This window comes from Tiliqua scincoides, chromosome 1 (genome assembly GCF_035046505.1).
Source record: "Tiliqua scincoides isolate rTilSci1 chromosome 1, rTilSci1.hap2, whole genome shotgun sequence".
In the NCBI taxonomy this organism is placed as follows: domain Eukaryota; kingdom Metazoa; phylum Chordata; class Lepidosauria; order Squamata; family Scincidae; genus Tiliqua; species Tiliqua scincoides.
This window is the reverse complement of record NC_089821.1, coordinates 31,674,133-31,700,073: the sequence shown is the minus strand read 5'-3', so window position 1 is coordinate 31,700,073 and position 25,941 is coordinate 31,674,133. Positions and strand designations below refer to the sequence as shown.

Genomic DNA, 25,941 nt, shown 5'->3' with positions numbered 1-25,941 from the left:
TAACAATGAGAAACTAATGATGTTATAAAAATAAGAAGGTGCAGAACTGAACAATTTTAGACTTTGGGTGAGTAATAATAAAACTACTCTGCTTATTGGCTTCCTGTGCTGATAGGGGGAAAGTAACATCTTATTGCATAAAGAGGTTGACTGTCATGAGAGAGCTTCTGAAACGGCCAGAACCAGCCAAATTGTAGTAAATTGGTCAGTGATGTGGTCATCTGGAATTTAATCTGGATTCCACCACACAATTTAGTTATTTCAGCAGCATCCAGGTAGAAAGTAATCTATCTCTTGTTTTTTATCTGAAGCATTGGGAGAGAAATCGTAATGTTTTGATAAACATGTCCTTATAAATAAGACAAATGATATTGTTTGCTGTAGAATTTGCTCGTTTATTTATTTGATTTGTACCTTGCCTTTCTTCTGAAGGGCCCCCAAGGTATTTTAACAACAATTAAAATACACTAAAAGAATGATAAAATACAATGAAAAATGATAAAATACAAATAAAACTGTAAATACCTGTAAATGCTTTTTTTTTTTTTTTTTGGTAAATACTTTAAATATAAAAAAGGAATACATTCTGGTAGTGCTAAACACTCTGTATAAAGAGGGCGGGGAGTGTTTTTGTATCAATGTGTGGTATGTGAATTGCTTTGGTTATTAAACCTTTTCCATTGCACCATGTGTCATGCTCGCCGAGCTATTTGTTTTGGGCAGGGTGCCAACAATATCTTCGATGGTATCCAAATGTGGTTGACAACTACTTTGAGATGAAAAATGCCAGGCAGCTGTATTGATCCAAAACATAAACTATGTCATAATATCTTTGTCAGGCACAACTAGAAGTCACAAAACGGTTGGCTAGCTTTCAGGTCCTACAGAACTCTTCCTCGGTATCAAGTTGAACAGATTGGGTTTGGGGTAGGGGAGAGAGAGGAAAAAAGTGACAGGTAGAGAGCATTCTACACCAGGGCTTGACAGTTTCTGGGTAGCAGGTTTGTATGGTGACTTTGTATGGTGACTTCTTAGTGATCCCTAGATAATGACCACAAGGCTGTAGCTAAGGTGCAGCCATTGCTGAAATGCAAGGTGAAGAGAAGCAGCGCTCAATTTTGATTTGGCCATGCCTAGTGGAAATAGAACTTGAGTTATAGTTCGGATAAATAAGCAACAGTTGCTTTGCCTTTGCAAGTGTAAAAGCCTTGATCCACTATGCCTCTAGCTCTAATGGAAAGGCATGTAAGGCGGATAGTAGAAGTCAAAAGTCAAAATGTAGTAGTCCTTATATTAGCAAAGCTTTAAACTAGCTTTAAGTAGTACACTTGCTAGAGAGTCAGTAGAAACCAAATTGGGAATTGAGTGGTTGGAGGGCATGTTTTCCTCACAGGCAGGCGCTCACAGGTCTGTGGTAGAAGAGTCTCCAGTTCTAAGATCTGTATCCTAAATTAGATATTCTCAAAAGTAAACAAAATTCCAACATTAGTCTTAACTTCCTGAAATTGCAGACAAATTTAAGGTTTTAAGCCCATCCTGCCTTCCAGAGAGGTCAGGGCGACACATATAATTTATCCCAGTCCCATTGAATTCTCAAAAGCACTCCATGCGGTAGGTTATGCTGAGACTTAGCAACTGGTCTAAAGTCACACTGTGAACTTCTTGGCTGAGCAGGGATTTGAACCTGGTTCGTCCAACTCCTAGCCCAGTGTTCTAACCCTATGCTGCACTGGTTCTTAGGTTAGTTCGTGCCGAGTGCTTGGACTGAACCAAAGCATACTGATGTCACCCTAGAACTGCATTGGCTGGTCCAGAAGTGACTAGCCAGCCAATCCTAGGTGGTGGTGTTCACTGCTCCAGAATCCGTCTCAAGGCACAATCATGCATCGCTTAGCAATAGGGATGTGGACCGGCCACCCCCATTGCCAAGCAAGGCTTGACCATTATGTGAAGCCCCCGAAGACAAGGGGAGCCATATTCCCCTCCCCTTTAATAAAATATACAGCTCTTAAATCCAGCGCAAGAGTTAGAGAAACAACATCTGACAAGAGAGGAGAGGAGTGAAGGGAGTTGTAATGCACCATGAATGTGTGGAGATGTGTGGAGATGGAATGCTTTTTGGGCGTTCTTCTCTGCGTGTCCTACCATTTCACTTAAACCAAGGCGATAGTCACTGAGCTACAAGGGCAGAAAGCAAATCAGAGCTAATAGCGGCAGTGATGATGCCTTCTGTGTAGGAGACCCCAGTGTCTGACTGCTGCAAATAGATTTACATCTGATGCAGTGGTAAAATTTAAAGAGCAGGAACTCATCATGACACTCGCCATTAAGACTAGAGCGCACAGACAAAATCAGTTCCTTCTTTAGAGTGTTTTCTTCTGGCTCAAGCCCTTTGAAAATAAAATATGTCAAGGGGAACACTTGGGTGTTCTTGCTGATGCCATCACCACTCCAGCTATAGAAGGCCCAGCGCTCCCACTTGAATACAGCCCTGGTAGGACTGCCAGATGAGAGAAACAACAAGAAGCTCCTTGTAAGACACAAATTGCTGCTAGGAGATTCTCAGCGTTTGTACTAAGTCTTGGGAAGAAAACCTGAGAAGATCCTGAAACACGAAGTTCGGTTATGACTCTCCCCAGAGAATGCCAGGAGAAGACCAGCACATGTTATTCCCTTGAGCTGATTGCTGTGTGGATTCTTTGTGGGGCAATTGGACACCCCTGCAGCTGTCTACTGTCACACACTCACGTCTGCTTTAGACACAAGTAACCAAACTATTGGGAGTTCAAGACAAGCCCTGCCACCAAAGTGACAACTACTGTTGCTGTTACTCAATGCTTGTTTAGCATCAACAGTCTAACGCCAATTAGGTTCTCTTGAGATACTTGTTGGCACAGCAGTCTGGTGTCGAGCCAAAATGCCTGTTTTGGGTGAAAAGACGTGACTTCCGGTTTTCATGCGGAAGTCACATGATTTTGGCCAAAATAGCCAGTCTGAACCTCAGTGAGGCTCAGAAAAGCCTTCAGAGATGAGGAGAGCATGGCTTCCCTTGGCTTCAGAGCCTGGGGGGATGGACGGACAGGGACCAGCGGCAGCTGTCACATATGCAGTCTGTCGCTGGTTGGAACATTGCTAAGCAACACTCACCTGTATAATGATAGCTTAATTTTGGTTACAGAGGGCAACAAATTATTCAGATTTCATCTCTATTACATCATACCTGCTCAGACACACAACAAGAGTTGTCAGTTCTATCTATCCTCCTCTCCAGAGGGTGGGGGAGGGTTGCCTGCAAATGTGGCACAGTTGTCGGTCATATCTCCGATTTTTAGGCCAGGTTAATGGCAACCAGTATCATTTCACAACCTTGATGTTCAGCTCTCTGCACTAGTCTTATTTTGAAGCCATTCTAAAATCATCGAACATAGGCTCAGTCTCTCTTGAAATGATGGTTAAAAGCCTTTTTGTAAAGCACATAGAAAAAGATAGCCTTTTTAGAACAGCTTTGATGTAGGCCTAATGGACCTTGTGCCATGTGCTCCAATTTGTCCAGTAGTTGATACTTTTCTCTTTACATCTATAATTGTATTTTATCTTCCAATAAGGTTGTTTCAAATGTGAAAACAGTTTCCATGCATGTAAACACTGTGTATTGTTTCTTTTCTTGCAGAAGGCCAGTTGTTGCCTTGGAATAACTTCACAGATGAATGTAACATCCCCGGAAACTTCATGTGCAGTAATGGGCGCTGCATCCCAGGGTCCTGGCAGTGTGACGGGCTGCCAGACTGCTTTGATGATAGCGATGAGAAGGAATGCCGTGAGTGTTCTTCCCCTGCTTGCTATGTGGAGCAAGATTCAGCCATGTAAAACTGTGTACATTTTCGGAGATCACAAACCATTGCATTCTCTCTCTCTCTCTTTCTCTCTCTCTCTCTCTCTCTCTCTCTCTCTCTCTCGTTGTTGCTCTGAGTATACAGATGAGTGTTCACCTCTGAGTTTGGGGCATTGCAGTTACTTTATGTAATTGCCATTTCTTCAAGCAGTGACATAGCTAAGGAGGTGCAGGGGGGTGCAATCGCACAAGGCAACAAGCTGAGCTTGATACTACTGGCCAAAATTGTGAAAACCTTGGTATGTAGGAATAATGCCATCATGCTATATGTCAATGGAAAAGTAATTTAAAGCTGCATACAATGAAACAAACCACACTGGAGTATCTGTTTTCAATCAAACGTTATGGCCAATTAACCAGGAAAATTTATTTATTTATTTATTTACTTACTTACTTACTTACTTACTTACTTACTTACTTACTTACTTAATAAATTTGATTTTATCATGGAAGAGGGGGCTACAGAATCTTCTTTGACCCAAGGTAACAGATGCTTTACCTATGCTACTGCCCCATTTTTCACTTTTTAAAAAAGTCCGAATGTGATGTCACTTCTGGAAGAGAGGTCAATTCAGGGGCATCATTTTGCACTTGGCACTGGGCTGCACTTTCATTAGCTATGCCAGGGGTGTCCAAAGTTTTTGGCAGGAGGGCCACATCATCTCTCTGACACTGTGTCGGGGGCCGGGGGAAATTAATTTACATTTAAAATTTGAATAAATTTACATAAGTTTACATAAATGAATATATTAAAGATGAACTTATATGAATGAATTGAAGGTCTTGCAATAGCTCAAGGCCTATAAAAGGCCTTGTACAAAGCAAGACTGGCCTTTCATTTGCTGCCTCTGCTGCATCACAGATGTGAAACTGCAAGCAGTGGCAGGAGCCCTCATCCCACAGCTCAGGTGAGAGGTCAAACAGTTGCCTTCATGCTAAGAGCAGTTGCATCAGGCCAGTGTGGGCTCCAACAATCTCCAGAGGACCAGAGGCTCAGTGGAGATGGGGCTCCCTGAGGGCCGCATTGGGAGTCTTCGAGGGCTGCAAGTGGCCCTAGGGCCGGGGTTTGGGCACCCCTGAGCTATGCCACTGTCTTCAAAGATGGCAGAGTGGCAGACATGGAGTTCTCATTTTATCCTAACAAGTGTGTGAAACAGATTGTTATAACAGACAATAGTTTGCTAAAGAGCACTGTTAGCTTTTAAGTTGAGTTTGCATCTGAACTAATTTCTTACATTCCAAGTAGGGATGAGTGGGTGTACCCTGTTCTACTCTGCCTCCCAACCAACTTGACTTGGAGAATTCCTAAACGTAACTTTGAAATTGGTTCATACAAACTGAAAGTCACAGGAAAATGAGTATCTTAAAAAAAAAAAATAAAGAAGTGAAAAATTAAAAAAGAACCTATATTTTTTAAAAAAACATTTTCTTTTTCTAATGCCAGCAGGCTGCATGTGTTCATTATGTACAGCACCTGCAAACAGGAGTTTCGTAATTGCATAACAGTTCTTTTTTTACAGAGTGATTTAATCAGTGCACACAAAAGCAATCTTTATGTAGTATGTGTGTGGTTTTAATCAATACACATGTGAGTCTATGGAATAGAGTGGAATATAAATAAATGTTGGGCAGTCCAGTCCTGAGCTGCCTGGTATGAAGGGCTGCTGCGTGCCAAAATGTCTGCCACGGTATCCATTGCTCAACCAGGCTGCCACAGGCTGCACCTTGGGGGAAGGGGACAAAAGTCCCTTTCCCCAGGTAAGGGAAGCAGCCCGACAATGGGACTACTTGATTCTATGGCAGTTCTGGAGCTGCTCCAGAATCGGAGAGTCCTGTGTCGAACCACACGGGGCTCAGGATTCAGTGGAACTGAGCTCCACCAGTCCTGCCCCTCCTGCCACGCCTCCTCCCTGCCCTCTCCGTGTCTCCCCCTGCCACGGAAAACCTCCTCCCTGCCTCCCCCCACATCCCCACTCACCACCACCACCAGGCAGTTCAGGTGACTGCTGAGGAACATACTGCCAGCTTCCCACTGTCACTGGCTGGCCCAGCAAGGGCTCACCCTGGGCCAGCTCTGGCGCTCGGCTGGCACTCACCCTTGCAAACATGCTTTATGGTACATTTGCGCTGGTTCGCGCTGGTGGTAAGCCAGCGCACCAACCTCAGGATTGGACTCTAAGTAAGCAATGAGTTGTGGCAACTGTGAGAGGAAAAACGCACAAACAAAAAAATTCAGTAACTTCCTTTTGCCCAGCAGTCTGAACACTGTCCAGAAATCAAAAAGGGAACAATGGTGGATTGATGCTATTCTGCAAGCAAAGTGAGATTATTTGGAATCCCTAAACCTGGGTAGAATTGGACCATTCAAAAAAATTGTGTTCTTGTTTTGTTTTGGAGGGGTTAGCTGTTTACAAAAGCTAGTCAACCTGAGATAAATTCACTCACTAATCCAAATTCACCATACTGTCTGCCCTTTTGCAAAGAGCTAAATGAAATCTTAAGCATACAGATTCACATCCATTTTATGTCTCTGTGTTTTCTGTTTAAATATTTGTATCTGAAATACAAATAATGTACCAGAGAGAATATATTAGGAAAGCTTGTACTTTGAATTAGTGCAATTTTCCATGTGAACCCGTGTTTAGTAAGATTATCTGGTTCCGTATTCTTCCTGGAGACTGTCAACCATATAGCAAATAGGATCTAGAAGGTTATGCTGTTTCATGTTTTGAGCCAATGTAGTCAAATCCTTGACTATTCCTTATGAAAGAGTACTAAATCTGTTTAGTTGAAAATTCAAGCTTTGATTAGCTTACTTCATACATTTAATCTTGGGTCCAGACCAAACATGCAGTTACTGTGTGTCGCATCTGTGAGTTTCAGCCCAGCTAGGAGTTGCAACCACATATTTGCTCAGCTGAGGATCTCTTTATTCAAAAAGCCACACTAGTCCCTCCTCTGGCACTGTCAGTCAGCCTTTGGCAGACTTCTTGTGGCTGCATGTATCTCAACAGCACTTGCCCATTGAAATGAGTCCAACTTTAGTAGGGAAGCTTTCTTCCTTCATTGTTAAATTCTATTCTTTAACCAAAAAACTGGGGTTCCCTCAAGGGGAAACCCCTTTTGAGATTGGGCTGTCCTCCTTGCTGCCAAGCAGGGAAGTTTCCTGAAGTTCTTTGGAGGTAGTCCAGAGAATCCTGCCTTGGTTAGAACTAGGGAAAAGAGCTGAATTTCCATTGAATTCAGTCAATTAGTGTGCTGTGCAGTTGGTACAGTTCATTAGTGCTTAATGGAGGCTAGTCAAATGTGGTCCCATTTTCTTTCCTGCACTTCCAGATTTTGGGACCACTACAAGAACATTTCCAACAGAGAACGTGGGCAAAGGAAAGAGAGTGAAGCAACAAGTGCACACTCTGCACGTGTCAATTTTACTTGAATTGATTTTTCAAAAAAAGGTCCCTTTGGAGATGCGGGTGTGCGTGCCAGCAAGCAGAAGGGGTTGTCCTCCTGAGGGTAACATATCTCCTGGTCTAGTGAGTGCCGTAGGAGTGGAGCAGCTGGATATTTTAGTGTGCTGTATTAACTCGAAGCAGGAGCTCTTGGACTATATCCTCAGCTGGTGGGGTTTTTAGTGGAGAAAGCCTTTGGACAATTGAAGGGATGGTAGAGGATTCTCCTGAAGTGAGTGGGCTGTAATGGAATAGCTGGTTACAGTGATACCCTGCTACATCCTGCATGATATCCACCTCTCTTAGGTGTACGTTCTGCTGGACCTGGCACCATTCCCTCAGTGAGAAACAACACATCCTGCCCCTCTCCCACACTTAGAGCCTGTTTGTAGAGGGTGCATAGGGAGGCTGCCAAAAAGATCAAAGATGTTTTCTGCAGCCACTTCTGTGGTGAGGGACTGGAGTAAATAGTGGTTCAAATAAGGAGATGGTTTTAAAAGGGGGGGAGGGGGTTATTTTCCTGTTTATTGCCATGTAACAGGTTAATAAACATTCATTAATGGGTCCCTTTAGGGAGAAGGGCAGGATATAAATAAAGTTTATTATTTATTATTATAATGCAGTGGTTCTCAAACTTTTAGGGAGTGTTACTCCCTAAGTAAGTCCTTGCAGGGGAGGGGCCAGGGCATTGATGTGATCACCGGGATCGCATTGCTAATGGGGGGGGTGAGGGGAGGTGCTTTTACTTACTGTGGACTTCTGCAAGTAGCAGGAGGTGTGGGGGAACCCCACGTAGCCCTCTGCAGGGCTCCCCAAGTGTTGGAATGTTGAGAAACAGCACGCTCCAGCCATCTCCTGCAAACCGGAATTGCTTGTAGATGTGGTTTCTCAACATTCTAACACTCAGGGAGCTCTGCGGAGGGCTGCTTGGGGCGTCCCTCACCTCCTCCTGCTTGCAGAAGCCCACAGTAAGTAAAAGCACCCCCTCTTGCCCCCCTTAGCGATACGATCTGTATTGGTAAAGACGGGAGATGTGCAACAAGGTTCACAACAGAGGGGGATTACACACACACCCATGATGTCATGTCCTGGTGCTTTCCCTCCCTCCCCACTTGTGGTTCAGGCTTGAAAAGATAAGTCTCCATTACAGTGGTCTGCTTCTCCATGAAGCCACTCATCATGCACTGAGTGGTCTTCCCAACTGGCATCCTGACGTCCTGTGACCTTTGCTCTGCCACAGCCTCAAGTTTGAAGAGCTCGTGGAATACAAGTTGTCTGTAGGATGATGAGACGGTGTCCTTTTGCAGGTATTGGTTTCGCTTGTTTTGCATATCCTTTTTGGCTTCACCTTTATAAGAGCGAAGCAGCCGTCCAGCAACTTCATGGTGTCTTGAAATGTGTAATGACCTTCTTTTAAACTTTTGCAATGGTTCTTTGGCAATTGTTGAGAAACCACCTACTATGATGTAATACTAGTTGCCTAGAGCAGTGTGGCCCTGACAACAAAGAATTAACATTAACAGCGAAGAGTGGATTGAGTTTCCTTTTTTCCTATGATTGTATCTTAAAATTAGCGATGCTGGGATTGTCATTATGGGACCTGAGATGATCAGCTTTGCCAAGATTAGGTGCAATTCAACATTCTTTCCACCCGCAGTATGCAAGACTCCAATCTCCTCCTTAAGCCTGGTTGAATAATGTGCCTGTATGTGTGTATAAATAATCACCAAGGAGATTTGTCTTTCTTTTTCATAGTTATTTTATCATTCTTTTGTTTATCGCCTCCCACTCATGCATTCCCCCTTCCTCACTGACTTTAGATAGGTAGTTAATGAAGCATGGCTGAAAAAGGGCTAACGTCTTGCTTATAAATCAGCAATGACCACAGAGTCCATTCAGAATATTCTTTTATCACTGTGGATATGCTGGATCCAACAACATTCTGGTGGTAATGAACATGGTAACTGCCAATAAAATTTTAATTTGCTGTAAAACCCTAGTTCGTAAAGCCACTTTCTCAGTTGGTTTGGGTTAGGTTTTGTGATTGTCGATTGATATTTCTGCTGAATTGTTTATCATTTTTTCTCTCCTAGTTGGATTAGATTTAAATATTGCTGCTAGGTCATCTTTATGTCACCCAAGCAGAGAGAATCATTCTGTTAGTTCCAGCTAATCTCATGAATAAAGTTAAAACTGACACATAGGAAAAAGAACCCAGGAGCGGGTGATTCATTTCCTGTATTATCCTGTAGTTGACAGGTGAGGTAAAAGAAAACAGAACAGGCAGCACTGATAGGATTTGAGTAGCCAATAACTCTGGAAAATTGTGAACTTTTTTGGTTTAATTTTTACTCTGCCTTTCTCGCCTAAAACGGTGACATCATTTCTCTTAATGAAAACACAAAAGCTATAATAAATATAATCCACTGTAATGCATTCAAAATCATGAAAACGCAACAAAACCTTCTAAAATGAAATATGTTTGAGGTTTGGGCACCAACTGGGGAAGAACTTTCTGAACCTGGGATGCCACTACTGTGAAGATCCTGTCTTGTACCTCAGATACTGTAGCTCAGATATAAGCACCTTTCATCCTCATATTTAGGTAATGTGGAATTGATCCAAGGAATAGGAGTAGTTGGGTTTCATGATAGACATAAAATGAGATGATCATATTTGGCATTGCTGTATATACATTTTTACCAAAATCAGCAGCAAAATTTTCTCAAAGTATATGGCGACAGCTCACTGATTCTGAAGAAAAGTATAAAACATGTATTCAAATGAAATTTCTAGGGTCACTCTTGCTTTTGTTGCTTTACTTTATTTTCACCACTCATGGTGCATTCATGTGTTCTGCTTAAGTTGTGCTAGAGTCGGTCCAGTATCATTTTTGAACTGACAATTTAATAATTTTGCTTGTGCAAAAACATGGTTGCAAGCTCTCTGCCCTGATTTCTTGTCATTTCCCCCCCCCCCCCCGGGCTGCTAAGTGCTGGGAACTCTAGAAAAGAAGTGTATAGTCTTGCTTTTTGACAAGGGCATTTACCCACGAGTTTCTGTTTTGGATTCCTTGACTAATTGGTCCTTACTGTGTAGCTATTCATACTAGCACTGATAATCTTGAATCTTAAAATGCTGTTGTTTGCTAGTGCAGGTTAATATGACTTTTCTTTGAAAAATAATGGGCTAATAAGAAACCCAGAGTGACTGTAACCTAACAGAATTTCACTCAGGCCTGGACCATCCATGAAGCCCACTGATGTATGAGGGGCAGGTTGTGATGTGTCTGAGGGGATGGCAGATTTGGGATGCCTTTCAACCCAGGTTCGCTGCTGCTGGTGTCTCTTTTGAACCTGCTGCTAAACCCATAAGTGTGGGACTTTCAATTTCATTTATAGGAGCTCCTTTGTTCATGCTGATACTGTAAAAAAAAGAACAAAAAAACAAAAGTTCAACACTTCTGGGTTTGATGACAGTGCACAAGGGGCATGGTAAGGGTTTTTGTTTTTGATTTTTGTAGCACAAAATAAGATAACTTGAGACAGCATCAGGCGGTGTTCCAGGTCACCCTCTCATTTCAGGACCATTTGATGATTGGTTCAGTTAGTCACAATGTCTACTGTATGATGGGAAACAGAAGAGAATGGCAGGGTAAAGAAAGATAGTATAGTGGCAGTTTATAAGAGCAAATGCAAGGTGGCTTTGAAGGGCACACAGAAGTGTGGAGGACACGAGGAATTTACCCCACAGCAGTGTATGTCTGAAGAGGAAATTTGCACATCTCCGTATGTGATGAAATGCACGAACAGTGTGCATTTAAAGCATGCATATCTAGTTGTGGAACAGATGTGCAAATTCCACTTTTGATGATGCATTGGAAACTGGAGAAGAAGTATAAGTTACTCCAGCTCACCCCTTCCCAAGTTATGTGTGAAGTTACCCTACAATGTTGTGGTAGGAGTGGTAGAAAGTAATGACAGCAGATGAATACATTGGAACGCAAAAGTGTGGTCAGTTTCAGGTGAACAAATTTGTTACTGTCGAACTTGAGCAGTGTGACTAAGAACACCACTTGATACTGTCCTGGGTCTACTGCCTCTATTCTAAAGAAACCAAAACCCTTACAATGCTCCTCGTGCGCTGCAGTGAAATTTGGAAGTGTGGGACTTCCGGTTTCATTTACAGGAACAGTGTAAACTCCCCTGGTGTCGCTGAAAATGAGAAATCCCATGCTTACAGGTTACTCCGCTGCACACGAGGAGTACTGTAAGAAGGGGAGTGATCAGCTTCATACTCAGGGGGCTGCATGGATGGACTGGCACTGGTAGAAATTTATCTCTCTTAACTATCCTTTGCTGCTTTTTCAAACAAAGGACAAAAGATAAGGCAGAGTTTGGATGACTGATCTGTAATACAGCACTAATTTAAATATTTAAACAATTTAAATAAATGAAGTTAAAATAGTTAAAGAAATTATGTTAAATTAAATAAAGAAAAATAGTTAAATATGTTTAACTATTTGATTTGTCTTCATTTATTTGCTGTTACTTATGGTTGTTCAAAATACAATGGCTATTCCTTCCAAAGAAACAATGGCCTGGTTCAGAAATTACATGCAACCACCATGATTTAATTCTGATTCTGCATGGTTTAATTCTGAACAGCATTTGCAGTTCTTTGGCTTGCATGCTCCGTTTTCCCTTTCATGAGAACAGTCTACTTCCAGGTTTAAAATGAACTGGGATTTGCTGTGATGTCCAAATCTGCAAACCCTGGCTTGTTCTAACCATAGTTTAGGAATAAGCTGTGATGTGAAACTGGGACCTCATGTGCTCTTCAGTGTGCCAGAGCAACAATGGGAGAAAAAAAAGCCTCCCTGAGTTCCGGAAGATAAGTAGTAAGGAGGTGAAGTATAGTGGGATATGGAGTCTTTTCAGGGACCACTGCCTTTCCAGGGACTATTCCAGTTCCAAGAGCAACTGGCAAAGGGGTGGAAAAATCCTTGCCATGTTCCTTATTATGCTCTTGCTGTTCTTGCCAGGATTGGGAAGTAAAGGGCTCTAGGAAGGTTGGCAGAGAAGGTTAGGAGGTGTGCTGCCAGACTTTTGAGTGACTTAAAAAAATTGTCTTAAGACTTTTTTTTTATCCCCCAAAGTTCATCCCTGAACCCAACCGAGAGATTTTCTGTTATCTCTAGTCCACTTTAAGTGGTTCTTCAGTCATCCGGTTTGCAGTTCTTTACTTCCTCCTTGTGCCTGTATGTCAGCCTGACATCTCTGTTCCCTCCTAACTTTGTTTTGAACAGTGGCTGAGGTGGCTGCTGATAGTCAACAGTCGTGAACAGCGTGTCACCTTGGTGATAGGTTCATCTTATGAAAACCTCTTGGAGACAGAGGCAAAGGCTTGTCCTAGAAGGATTTCTGTCCTTCTGCAATAGGAGCTGATATTACTCTTTGACACACACAGAATCTGAAACAAAAGGCAGACTAGAATGAGGGAACTGTGGGAGGCTGTGAGCTCTCTAGTGTTTTGAAGACCATTCTGAGCATGTTGATGAGGTGTTTGTCTGCTCCTCGCTCGGCCTGCATCTGACTGTCAGCAGTAAAAAGGGTCTGAAAAGAGGTTCAGTCTGCAGAGCTGACAGCAAATAAAATCAGAAAGTATGAAAGATAATGGGATGGAAAGTAATGCAAACTTGAGGGTGGGAGAGGCTTAAACCATTGAATTTGTTAATATTACAATACTATAAGGAATATTATTCCTTGTGAATATCGCAGATTTAGTTTGTATTGTTTAATGCTAACTCTTTACCAAAAGCTGGGAGATTAAGAACCTAAGAAGAGTCCTGCTGGATCAGGCTAAAGGCCCACCTAGTCCAGCTTCCTATATCTCACAGTGGGCCACCAGATGCCTCAGGTATTCTCTTCCACGGCTCCATCTGCACACTGTGCTGTTCTCAGTGCATCTTGTCATTAGGTTCTCTGGGACTTGGATCTCGATCATGTTGCCATATTTCATTTCCCTCTGTACTCTTGTGTGTTTTCTCTTTTTTACCCCTTTCCTCATCCAGTATAATCTTTTCTTCTGTCTGAAATGATGTAATAACACAGGAGCATTGAAAGTGGCTTTTGTCAGCTAATGAGCAAGAGCTACTTAGAGAGACGGTCGGGTTGCTGCTTTTGTCAGCTAACGAGCAGCAGATGGTGCCGTTTCAAATTATGGTGCATCATCTGAGCTTCCTGCCTGACATGACGGCAGCCAAAATGAAAGCTGCACTGAATATCCAGACATTTCTGATTACAATCCCCTGCTCTGCCCCGCCTTCGGAAAAACCAAATATTTCTTTTTGGGCCGGTTCTGTAGGCTTTCAGACGCACGTCTGTAAACCAACAGTGACACCCAGTGACCAGCCACATTAGTCTGTCACAATTGTACTTAGAGGTTAAAACAGTTTGCCTCTGCGAGGTTCTGTTAAGGGCCTCCTCATGTCACATTTCTGTGGGATTTAGTGCAGGAAGGGGGAAATGTGTAAATCAGGGGTGTCAAACTCATTTCATACAGAGGGCCGAATGGCACTCATGATGCCTGCTGAGGGCCAGAAGTGATGTCACTAGGCAGGAAGTGATGTCATTAAACAGTTCATGACCAAAAATAAGCACTTTTTCTCACTTGGGAACTCATTAGCTGCAAATGAAAGAAGAGAAAATATACATATCTTGATCATATTCTAGATATGGCAGAGCTCAATTTTCAAGTGGGCTGCCCTTTCAGCAGTAACACCTCAGCAGCTGAGAGCCTGAGGACCAGAGAAAAAGCTTCTGTGGGCCGTGTCCGGCCCCCGGGCCTTATGCTTGACACCCCTGGTGTAAATAGTCCCACTATAAACTGAACCTGGACTCTAAATGTCACGTTGAATTGTTTCATGTTACTGACATTAATCAGGTCTTTATTTTTCCATGTTAAAGCAAATACTTGTTGACACATGATGCACCTGAGGACTCTTTGATGCGGGATGGGGAGTATATACTTCTTGTGCTGTATCCTGACACCCAAAGACTTTCTCTTGGCCTACACAACCTTGTGCTGCTGCTGTCACGTGGTAAATTACCTGCAGTCCTGTTGTTTGGGAAGGGAAAGGGAAGAAGGAAGGCTCTTGCATGCCAAATGTAGCTTCCACTTTTATGTTACTTCTGCTACTGAAGATAGTGTTGCCTTGGGGCAAAGCCGTATTAAAGTAGGATTTTCACAGAAGGAGATGGATATAATTTTGAATTCCAAGGAAACAGATCACTGGAACAAATAGATGTTACTTTGATGAACATATGAAGCTGCCTTATACAGAGTCAGACCAATAATCCATCTAGCTCTTTGCAAGTTTGGGAACGTAGCAAAGCAGTCGGAGAAGATGATACCCCTGCCTATCACAGCAGACTTTGGAGTTTTAAACAGACTTCATTTTAATTCTTTTAAAAGGCTTACCAACAAAAATATTAAAATAAAAAACCAGGACACTGACTGATTGTGGGGACTGCTGGCTGTTCTGGGTTGAATGTTGCACGTGTGGCATCTCAGAACAATAATAAAAAAGTAACCTCTGTTTGGAAAAAGTCCTGAATAAGGCAGCCAGAATGATCAAGGTTATAGAAGCAGAGATTTTTTTTCTATTATATCACTCTCATAGTATTCATTGGGGTCATCCAGTGAAAATCATTGGCAGTTGATTTAGGAAAGAAAAGAGACCACTTTTTCAGAAATGCAAAATTAACTTAACAACCTTCCACTTAACAACAAAACACATATATGACGGTGGTCAAAGCACAACAAAGAGGCTCTTAATGAGGCAGTCAGGACTCGCATAGCCTGCAGCAGAGTGTCTGTTTACACAACGAAGAGGCTCTTAATGCAAAGAAGAGGCAATCTCACTCCAGTAGCCTGTACACCAGCTAGTTTCTGGCAGGGAGTGTCTGTTTACATAACAAAGGCACTAGATTGAGCTGAATGTTTACTTAACAACCCAATCACATAACAATGGGAATTGGCGAACGTATCCCTGTTAAGTGGCACACACCTGTATTTGACATTTCTTGCCACTGTGTATGGTGACTGAGTTTGAGCAGTAGGTTAGGATGTCTTTAAATGAGATTAGACACATGGCCTAATAACCACAAAAGCTAAACAGAATCTTGTGTTCAGAGGGAATACTTATCTGGCAGTGCAATCCTATACTCTCCTATAGTAAATCCCTATAGTAAGTCCCAGTGAGTTTTAATGACTTATGTTCTGGTAATTGTGTACAGTATAGAATGTCTGCAATCCTATACACACTTATTTTATTATTAAGAATAGTTATATACTGCTTTTCATAAAAAAAAAAGTAAATTCTCGGTTTCCATAGACCTCGAACGTATCTGGGAGTAAGTTCTATAAAATCAACGGTGCTTATGTTTTAATAGGCATGTGCAGGACTGCCCTGAAAATATCCTTTGCGGGAAGACAAATAATGAAGGAGGTTGTTGCCTTCATATCCCACTTCAGATACATGAAATACCTTCCTGTTCACTGTTATAGACAGGATTTTGGATGCTTGATCAGATCTTGCTAAGGTCTTTTTACCCAGTTCCTATGATGTTATTTGAGATGTGTTTTTCAGTACTGTTCCTGACATCCTTTAATTGGAAGTTCCAGTGATTTAATGTGAAATCTATTCAAAGCATGTATTGTACCACTAAACTAGAGGCCCTATCAACTTATTTCTCAAAGTACACCATAAGTGTTGGTGTTGATCATTTATTTCTGAGTTTTCACTTAAATTGCATATTTTTGTCTCTATATAGATAGCATTCCCAAATTTGCTTTTCTTTCAAAAGACTGTGGACATTTGTGGGTGTGCATATGTTTTTTCATAAAACTCCAAAATGAAAAGGAAACTATAGTTTTATAGTTTGTGAAACTGCCCACACATTGCATTTTCTTTCTAATGAATCTGCTGTTGACAGTGAAATAGTGTGGTTGAGTCTCTGTTGCAAGTGCCACTTTCACTAACTATTTCGATGTGTTCTCAGGGTTTAGGATATAAAGTTTTTTAATCTCCTTTGTCTTGGAAACCACCACTCAGGCAACAGCATTTACCGCTTTCATTGGTATACATACCCAACAAGTTTTGCTGCTTTACAAATTCAAGTGAAATAGAACACACAGAAAATGATCATACTAATTATTTATTCAACCTTGTAAAGAAAAGATGAATAATTTTATACGCTTAGCAGAATTAAAGCTTAATGCTGCAACTAATATTTTAAATTTTATGGATCATGTGACAATAGTTGTGCTATTATAACTCTTGAACAAAGTGGATAGTTGAGCTGGAGCATCTAGAGCCCCGGCATTGTTTGCCCAACCTCCCCGGATGGGCTCAGGGCATAGGCAGGAAAATTGAGGCAGCCCATAGGCTGCCCAATTGATTGGGAGTGTGGTGCAGCTATTGCTGGAGCCAGGGCCAGGTAGGAATTTTTGGCTGATAAACATGAGTGGTTTTTTTGCCTGTTTTTTTCACTGGCATTTGGGCTTGGTGTTAATTCAAAGGTTTCTGCGAGTGGGGCAGGTTGCGTGCTGTCTGGATAGCCAAATGGGGGGGACGGGACGGTGTACATACAGAGGAGAGCAAGATCAGGGGTGAGTCAGGACTGCTCTGACAACACTTGTCCTGTTTGGTGAGGTTAGCTGGCAGGCCCCCTGGCTGGTTAAGCACGGGCCAGCTCAAGGCTTAGACTGTGCAGGTCAGTGCTGGCCAGCTGCCTACGACCCCTTGGGTCTGGCTGGGATAGGCTAACCCAGTCTCTGATTGGGTGATCCCTGGAGCCACGTTGTCATGTCCATGGGGTCTGGGAGGAGTGAACGGCTAGGGCAGTTTTCCCCCAAATGCTTAGTGGCCTGCACACTTTGGGATTTTTACTAGTTTAATTTTTCCCTGCTGCAGGTTATTATTAAAATTACAATCTTCCCAAGCCTCTGTCTCATGTCCTTCTTGGGGGGTAATGGGGAGGTAATACTCATTTTTGTCTTCATGCTCTGAATTATAACATTTATTTATTCTTGAACTATTAACATCTTTTTTCTTTTAAAAGGGCATTAAATTTATTGTGCAATGGTCTATTTACTATAAAAATTATTTGATATTTTCTAACTGGTTAATTGTTCAACTAAATTTAAGCATATTGGCATATTACTAAGATCTCAGTATATCTGTGCTGACAATCTCTGATTTCGCCCTGCCTATTTTTTCACCTCTTTGGCACCTTCCTCTTACCTCAGAGGCTCCTGTGATGCCTTAGCATCTTGAAGCAGTGGCTGAGATATTCAGATGCAGTAAGTTGTCCTGTTCTTAGTTCTGCCCTTTTTCTTTCCTAATCAGCTAGTGAACCAAGATGTTGGCCTTGAGCTAGTTGTGAAACTCACCTGATTCCAAGGAGCGAGAATGTCAAGGGTTCAGAGGCTCCAACTAGCCAATCCTGCAGGTAAAACTGGGTAAACATTGACAGGTCACTTTTTTAAAAGAAGGTTGTCCCTGCACACCCCCCATTTATGCATTCTGCCCTTGTCTGTAATCTAGTATATTGGATGCATCAGTGAATGTCACGTACCTGCCTAACCTAGGCATGGGTGTAAGAACCAAGATTCTGGTCTAGTGTGAGTTCCTAGGGTAGAGAAAGTAACTTAGGGCCTGATCCTGAACAGTGCATGCTGGCTCACTGCCGATGCACAGTGTTGCAAATGTGCCGTAAGGCATGTTTGCAAGCTCTTACAGTGGGCCCAGCGCCGGAGCTAACCCAGTGCGAGCTTGTGCTGGGCCAGCTCTGGTGCTGGGCCTGCATTCCACCGGCCAGCAGTCACCCCGACTGTCTGGCGGTGGAGATGTGAGTGGGGGTGTAGAGGAAGGTGGGGAGGAGGTGTTCTGGGGCAGGAGGAGACGGGGAGAGGGTGGGCAGAGAGCAGGGAGGAGGCACAGCAGGGGGAAGAAGCAGGAAGGGAGGGGGGCGGGACTGGTGGAGCTCTGCTCCACCGGATCCTGAGCCCTGTGTGGGACTGTGCAGTCCGACACAGGACTCTCCGATTCTGTGGCAACTACAGAGTTGCCATAGAATCGAGTAGTACCATTGTGGGGCTTCTTCCCTTACCCTGTGGAAGGGGATGAAATTCCCCTCCCCCTTGGAGCTGCCGGCAGCTGCCTAGTTGTGCGCCAGATACTACATTTTGGCGCTGTGGCAGCCCTGTGCACCGGGCAGCTCATTACTGTTACCCAGTTATGTTAGTGTTTTAACTTTCTGCTTTCTGTGGGTTTTCTTGGGGGGGGGGCCCTGGAAATTCATCCACTTAACCTTTTCTTGCCTTTCTGTGACTTCTCAGTAGTCTTTGGTTTCAGTAGTTCAGGCTTTTAACAAAATATAACTCTTTATATTGTTTTTATGTTAATCTGCCTGGACTCATTTCACTTGGGAGTCAGTTGACTGTCCCATAAGAACATAAGAACATAAGAACATAAGAACAGCCCCACTGGATCAGGCCATAGGCCCATCTAGTCCAGCTTCCCGTATCTCACAGCGGCCCACCAAATGCCCCAGGGAGCACACCAGATAACAAGAGACCTCATCCTGGTGCTCTCCCCTACATCTGGCATTCTGACTTAACCCATTCCTAAAATCAGGAGGTTGTGCATACACATCATGGCTTGTACCCCATAATGGATTTTTCCTCCAGAAACTCATCCAATCCCCTTTTAAAGGCGTCTAGGCTAGACGCCAGCACCACATCCTGTGGCAAGGAATTCCACAGACCGACCACGCGCTGAGTAAAGAAATATTTTCTTTTGTCTGTCCTAACCCGCCCAACACTCAATTTTAGTGGATGTCCCCTGGTTCTGGTATTATGTGAGAGTGTAAAGAGCATCTCCCTATCCACTCTGTCCATCCCCTGCATAATTTTGTATGTCTCAATCATGTCCCCCCTCAAGCGTCTCTTTTCTAGGCTGAAGAGGCCCAAACGCCGTAGCCTTTCCTCATAAGGAAGGTGCCCCAGCCCCGTAATCATCTTAGTCGCTCTCTTTTGCACCTTTTCCATTTCCACTATGTCTTTTTTGAGATGCGGCGACCAGAACTGGACACAATACTCCAGGTGTGGCCTTACCATCGATTTGTACAACGGCATTATAATACTAACCGTTTTGTTCTCAATACCCTTCCTAATGATCCCAAGCATAGAATTGGCCTTCTTCACTGCCGCCGCACATTGGGTCGACACTTTCATCGACCTGTCCACCACCACCCCAAGATCTCTCTCCTGATCTGTCACAGACAGCTCAGAACCCATCAGCCTATATCTAAAGTTTTGATTTTTTGCCCCAATGTGCATGACTTTACACTTACTGACATTGAAGCGCATCTGCCATTTTGCTGCCCATTCTGCCAGTCTGGAGAGATCCTTCTGGAGCTCCTCACAATCACTTCTGGTCTTTACCACTCGGAAAAGTTTGGTGTCGTCTGCAAACTTAGCCACTTCACTGCTCAACCCTGTCTCCAGGTCATTTATGAAGAGGTTGAAAAGCACCGGTCCCAGGACAGATCCTTGGGGCACACCACTTTTCACCTCTCTCCATTGTGAAAATTGCCCATTGACACCCACTCTCTGCTTCCTGGCCTCCAACCAGTTCTCAATCCACGAGAGGACCTGTCCTCTAATTCCCTGACTGTGGAGTTTTTTCAGTAGCCTTTGGTGAGGGACCGTGTCAAACGCCTTCTGAAAGTCCAGATATATAATGTCCACGGGTTCTCCCGCATCCACATGCCTGTTGACCTTTTCAAAGAATTCTATAAGGTTGGTGAGGCAAGACTTACCCTTACAGAAGCCATGCTGACTCTCCCTCAGCAAGGCCTGTTCATCTATGTGTTTTGAGATCCTATCTTTGATGAGGCATTCCACCATCTTACCCGGTATAGATGTTAGGCTGACCGGCCTATAGTTTCCCGGGTCCCCCCTCTTTCCCTTTTTAAAAATAGGCGTGACATTTGCTATCCTCCAATCTTCTGGCACCGTGGCCGTTTTGAGGGACAAGTTGCATACCTTAGTCAAGAGATCTGCAACTTCATTCTTCAATTCCTTAATAACCCTTGGGTGTATGCCATCAGGGCCCGGTGACTTATTGATCTTTAATTTATCAATGAGGTCTGAAACATCTTCTCTTTTAACCTCTATCTGACTTAACTCCTCGGTCAGGAGGGGCCGTTCGGGCAGCGGTATCTGCCCGAGGTCTTCTGCTGTGAAGACAGATGCAAAGAACTCATTTAATTTCTCTGCCATCTCTAAGTCTCCTTTTATCTCCCCTTTCCCTCCCTCACCATCCAGAGGGCCAACCGCTTCTCTGGCGGGTTTCCTGCTTCTAACATATTTGAAGAAGCTTTTATTATTCCCCTTAATGTTGCTGGCCATGCGTTCCTCATAGTCTCGCTTGGCCTCCCCTATCACCTTCTTACATTTCTTTTGCCACAGTTTATGTTCCTTTTTATTCTCTTCATTAGGGCAAGACTTCCATTTACGGAAGGAAGCTTCCTTGCCCTTCACAGCCTCTCTAACTTGGTTGGTTAGCCATGCGGGCACCCTCCTGGATTTAGTGGAACCCTTCTTTCTTTGCGGTATACACCTCTGCTGGGCCTCTATTACTGTTGTTTTAAGCAGCCTCCATGCACTCTGGAGAGACTGGACTCTTTTTACCCTCTCTTTCAACCTCCTTCTAACCAGCCTCCTCATTTGAGGGAAGTCCGCCCGTCGGAAGTCAAGGGTTTTTGTTAGAGATTTGCCTGGTATTCTTCCCCCAACGTGCACATCAAAACGGATCGCAGCATGATCACTGTTCCCCAATGGCTCAGTAACATTTACATCTCTAACCAGGTCCTGCGTACCGCACAAAATTAAATCCAGAGTCACCTGTCCTCTAGTGGGCTCCGTGACTAGCTGATCTAAGCCACAGTCATTTAGCACGTCAAGAAATCCGGTTTCCTTATCGTGACCAGAACACAAATTGACCCAGTCAATATGAGGATAATTGAAGTCCCCCATGATTACAACCCTGTCCTTCCTTGTCACCTCCCTGATCTGTTTCCTCATTTCAAGGTCCCCATCAGATTTCTGGTCTGGAGGACGATAGCACACCCCCAGTATAACATCGCTGCACAAGCCTGGTAATTTAACCCACAGAGATTCTACGGTGGAGTCGGACCCACCTTCAATCTCTACTTTGCTGGATTCTATCCCTTCCTTAACATAAAGGGCCACCCCACCTCCAACACGCCCCTGCCTGTCCCTCCTGTAGAGTTTATAGCCCGGGATTGCGGTATCCCACTGATTCTCCGCATTCCACCAGGTTTCCGTTATGCCCACTATGTCAATATTTTCCCTTGTCACCAGACATTCCAGTTCTCCCACCTTTGCTCGTAGACTTCGGGCATTCGCATAAAAGCATTTATACACGGAATGCCCCAGGATGGGCTGCTTATTCGCTCCTTTGTCCCCGCATCCTCTCATTGTGCCAAACCGTCTATCACATCCCATCTCCCTACCTTTCCCAATTTCTTCTCCTACCCTGCCTTTGTCTTGTTGTTCTCTAACCTCCCCATCCTCATCCCATAGGGATGAGGAGTCCCGAACCGGATGCCCCTCGGCTCCTGTCGGCCTTCCCCCAGGGATCAGTTTAAAAGCTGCTCTGCCACCTTTTTAATGTTATGCGCCAGCAGTCTGGTTCCATTCTGGTTCAAATGGAGCCCGTCCCTCTTGTACAGGCCCCGCTTGTCCCAAAACGTTCCCCAGTGCCTAACGAATCTAAACCCCTCCTCCCTACACCACCGTCTCATCCACGCATTGAGACCCCTGATCTCCGCCTGCCTAGCTGGCCCTGCGCGTGGAACAGGTAGCACTTCAGAGAACGCTACCTTTGAGGTCCTGGCTTTCAGCTTCCTGCCTAAAAGCCTAAATTTGGCCTCCAGGACCTCCCAGCTACACTTGCCCACATCGTTGGTGCCGACATGCACCACAGCCGCTACCTTTCCCCCAGCACTGTCTACTAGCCTGTCTAGACGAGAAGTGATGTCCGCAACCTTCGCACCAGGCAGGCAAGTCACCATGCGGTCCTCACATCCGTCGCAAACCCCCCTCTCTATGTTTCTAATAATCGAATCCCCCACTACAAGAAGCCCCCGACCCCCCTCCCGCCGAGGAGTATCCCGAGTGCGCTCGGATACGGGCCCATCCCCTGGAGAAGGGATCCCCCCTAGGGGATTGTTTCCCTCCTCTCCAGGATGACGTCCTCCAGTCCCGAGACTTCCCACCCGGGCAGCCGAGGAGCTGCACGCCTGATGTTGGGACAAAGCCTGATCGTCCCCAGAAGTCTCCCCACGGTCCTCCTCTGGCTGCCTGCGCTTCTCCAGGTCGGCCACCAAGGCTTCAAGGGAGCGGACGCGTTCCCTGAGAGCCTGGAGCTCCTTGCACCGAGGACACACCCATGACTTATACCCCAGAGGCATATAATCATACATGTGGCACTCGATGCAGAACACTGGATAGCTCCCACTCTGCTGCTGGCTGTCTGACTGCATAGCTTTTTTGTTGTTGTTGTTGTTGTTGTTGTTGTTGTTGTATTTAGGGGTCCTTTTAAAAACCATACACTGGATAGCAGCCCTTTTCTCTAGGGAAGAGGAAGGACAGTGTCTGGGGCCCTGGCCTCCTTGCCCCTCTGCTGAACTCGCCCAGATGCTAAACTCTCGTGCCTTACCTGGCACTTAGTTCCCAGAGGCACTGGGTTCCCAGAGGCCACACGCGTCTGCAGAGAGCCACACGCGATGGCCTGCCTAGCTTTATACTCCTGGCTGGCTCCTCCCCCCTCCTTCCTTCCTGATTGAAAGGGGGCTGGCCTTCCCAGGTGAGTTTACAAAAGCTCAGGAAGGCAAATGGCTGCTGATGGGCGTGACCTACTCTGCAGGCTCCTGAATGGACTGCTTGGGGCTCTTAATGGGTTGGGAATTGGCCCTTCCTAGGTCCTTTCCCTCCTAGTTCTGTTCTCTTAGGCTGGACTGTTTTTGTAACCTCAAGCTAGTTTTTATTTGGGTTTGTTTAATTATTTATTGCTCTCTAGATCCTGTGTCCCGATTTACTGACCTGTTTAGGTTATGTTCTAACTTAGATTAGGTTTAACCTGGGTTAAGTATAGGTTTAATTTAAGCAAGTAGAAAACCTGCTTTTCACTTTATCCTCCTCCCTTTCTTCGATTAAGTGCTACCTTAGGTGCAGCTAACTTTCAATTTTGATTTAAATGCCTGACCCTTGGGCACTTACTCACGAGTAGGACTCTGCTCTTACTCACGAGTAGGACTCTGCTCCTGCTCAGAGTAGCCCTATGTACCTCCCTTAGGTGCTAACTTTCAATTTTGATTTAAGGTTGCTTTAAAGGTAAGGTTAAGGTTAGAAGACAGGGAGTTAGAAAGACAAAGCGTTAGAATGAGTACACTTACCTCCTCCTCCTGCTCCTCCTCCTCTCCTTCTCCAAAACTCAGAGGTCTCCTTGCCTTCTCCTCGCCCAGATGCTAAACTCTCGTGCCTTACCTGGCACTTAGTTCCCAGAGGCACTTGGTTCCCAGAGGCCACACGCGTCTGCCCAGACCGCCAGTCTTAACTACAGTCTTACTTTTAAGGGAACTGCAAAGATTTTTGGGGCTCTCGGTTCTTCTGAGAAGTATGTTTCTCCATGACAGCCTCTTTTTAGTTGGTTATTCCTGGCCTTAGATGGTGGCAGAACTACCATCCTTGTTTAAATTCACTGTTAGAGATGGGCTTGAAGTGAGCTCTGATTGCTAGGTGCTGTACCCGTCTGTCTGAGTACCAGTCTACCCTTTTGACATATTGTCAAAAGTGTGGGAGAATATAAAATTTAATTTGACTTTTTATTGTTAGAAGGAAAAGCCTATTTTGAATGTTTTGTTTCAATTCCAATTATGGTAAGATAGCATCTGAAAATAAAAATGTTTGACTATTGCATGTAATTCCCCCAATTCAAGCTGTGCTACATTGATTCATCAACAAATTGGCTTGTCTATTAAATGGCTAAATGTTACAGTAAAGTATTAGCTGTGCAAATATGCAAGTTCCAGTCTATGAAATGTAGCTTAGTATTGCCTTGTTTTACTGACACCTTAGGCGCTGTCTTGCATATTCCCGCATCCCTTGTTTTATTTATCTAATATAGTTCTACCCAACCTTTCCTCCACTTATGTGAATGCCCAGGGGGTTTTGTAGTGTTTTAGGTCTGCAGAATAGAATTATCACAATCCTATCTCTTTAGAGAGCTTTGTGGCCATTTAAGGGCAAGTTTGCTCATTATTTTGAATCTTCACAGTAGTAACTTGGTTTCTTCAAGATGTGGAACTGTAAACTTTTTTATGATCACTTTGATGGCAGCTACATAATTGGATTTAATCGGTGCAATCAAGCATTGATTCTGAATCCCTGCAAAGGATGGCAAAAGACTTTTGCTGACCTTTTTGTCCGTCTGTTTAGAAAGACCCTGTGAATAGCTGTTCTCTCACCAGTCTCTTACAGGACCTCATCTCAAAGGTTCTCAAAATCCTTAACTGTGGCATGTGCTCTTCCTTCTTGCTGCAAAGCTAGTAGTAAATCAGCCTGATTCTTTGCTTGCTTGCTTGTTGCTCAACAAGGTGAAAGATCTTGCTTAAACTGACCTCATTTTAAACGAAAAGTGAAACTTGGACCTGGAAGAGACGTCAGCGAAAGCAAAGTTTCTCGCTTGTGATCTTAATTGCAATTACTATGACTGACACTTCTGTTGCTTGCATTCACCCATGCTGGAGTCAAAGGCTAATGAATTGATTTCATGTGCAGAAACTCACAAAGGCTGTAAAGGAGTTCAAGTTGCTCTTCTGGAACTGCCAGCCTTTCACATGAATGATGTGTATGAAGCTAGGTATACTGTGTGCTGTGTAATGAGGAAGCAGCATTGACTTAATAAGAAATCTGCCTGCTGTAGTAATGGTACCATATGAAGTGACTAAAGCAGAGGAGGTCATCCTAACAATCCTATCAACCTGAATTCACCTGAGCTTTTACATCTGTGCAGATTCTAGGTGTCTTTTGTTAGTAGAGCACAGACATCTGGTACTTTTTCTGAGACTTGGTCTATTTTTTGCTTTTGTCAAATTTTTGCCCAATGTTGCATCTGTGCAACAGAGACCAAATGTGTACACCTGTGTGCCAGGCAAAAATGGGTTAACTATGTCATTATCCAGTTCCATTCATGGTGTGTGTTCATATATTTGCACATACATTAAACATATTTGGTGATTAAGCATGCAATCAATAATTTGGGACGATCATTGTGAACAGCATATTGGGACAGTTCACTGGGTGATGTTGCCTTATTTGAAAAGAAGGAAGCATCTGTTTTCCATTCTTCTTTAATGCAAACTAGGTGTAGTTGGAGCACAAATGGCAATTTGCCAAAGCAAATTACCATTGGTCCATTTAGGGGATGCTTCATTGTCTTTT

The 25,941-nt window shown here is 43.9% G+C and overlaps 1 protein-coding gene across 2 annotated transcripts in view; it reads left to right on the top strand.

Moving 5' to 3' along the window:
• LDLRAD3 (low density lipoprotein receptor class A domain containing 3) overlaps window positions 1-25,941 on the top strand; it is a 206,045-nt gene that overhangs the window by 53,982 nt on the left and 126,122 nt on the right. For both annotated transcript variants that reach the window (XM_066635423.1, XM_066635432.1), the window contains exon 2: window positions 3,671-3,817. In XM_066635423.1, the coding sequence (XP_066491520.1) occupies window positions 3,671-3,817 (147 nt within the window). The remainder of the gene's footprint in view (window positions 1-3,670; window positions 3,818-25,941) is intronic.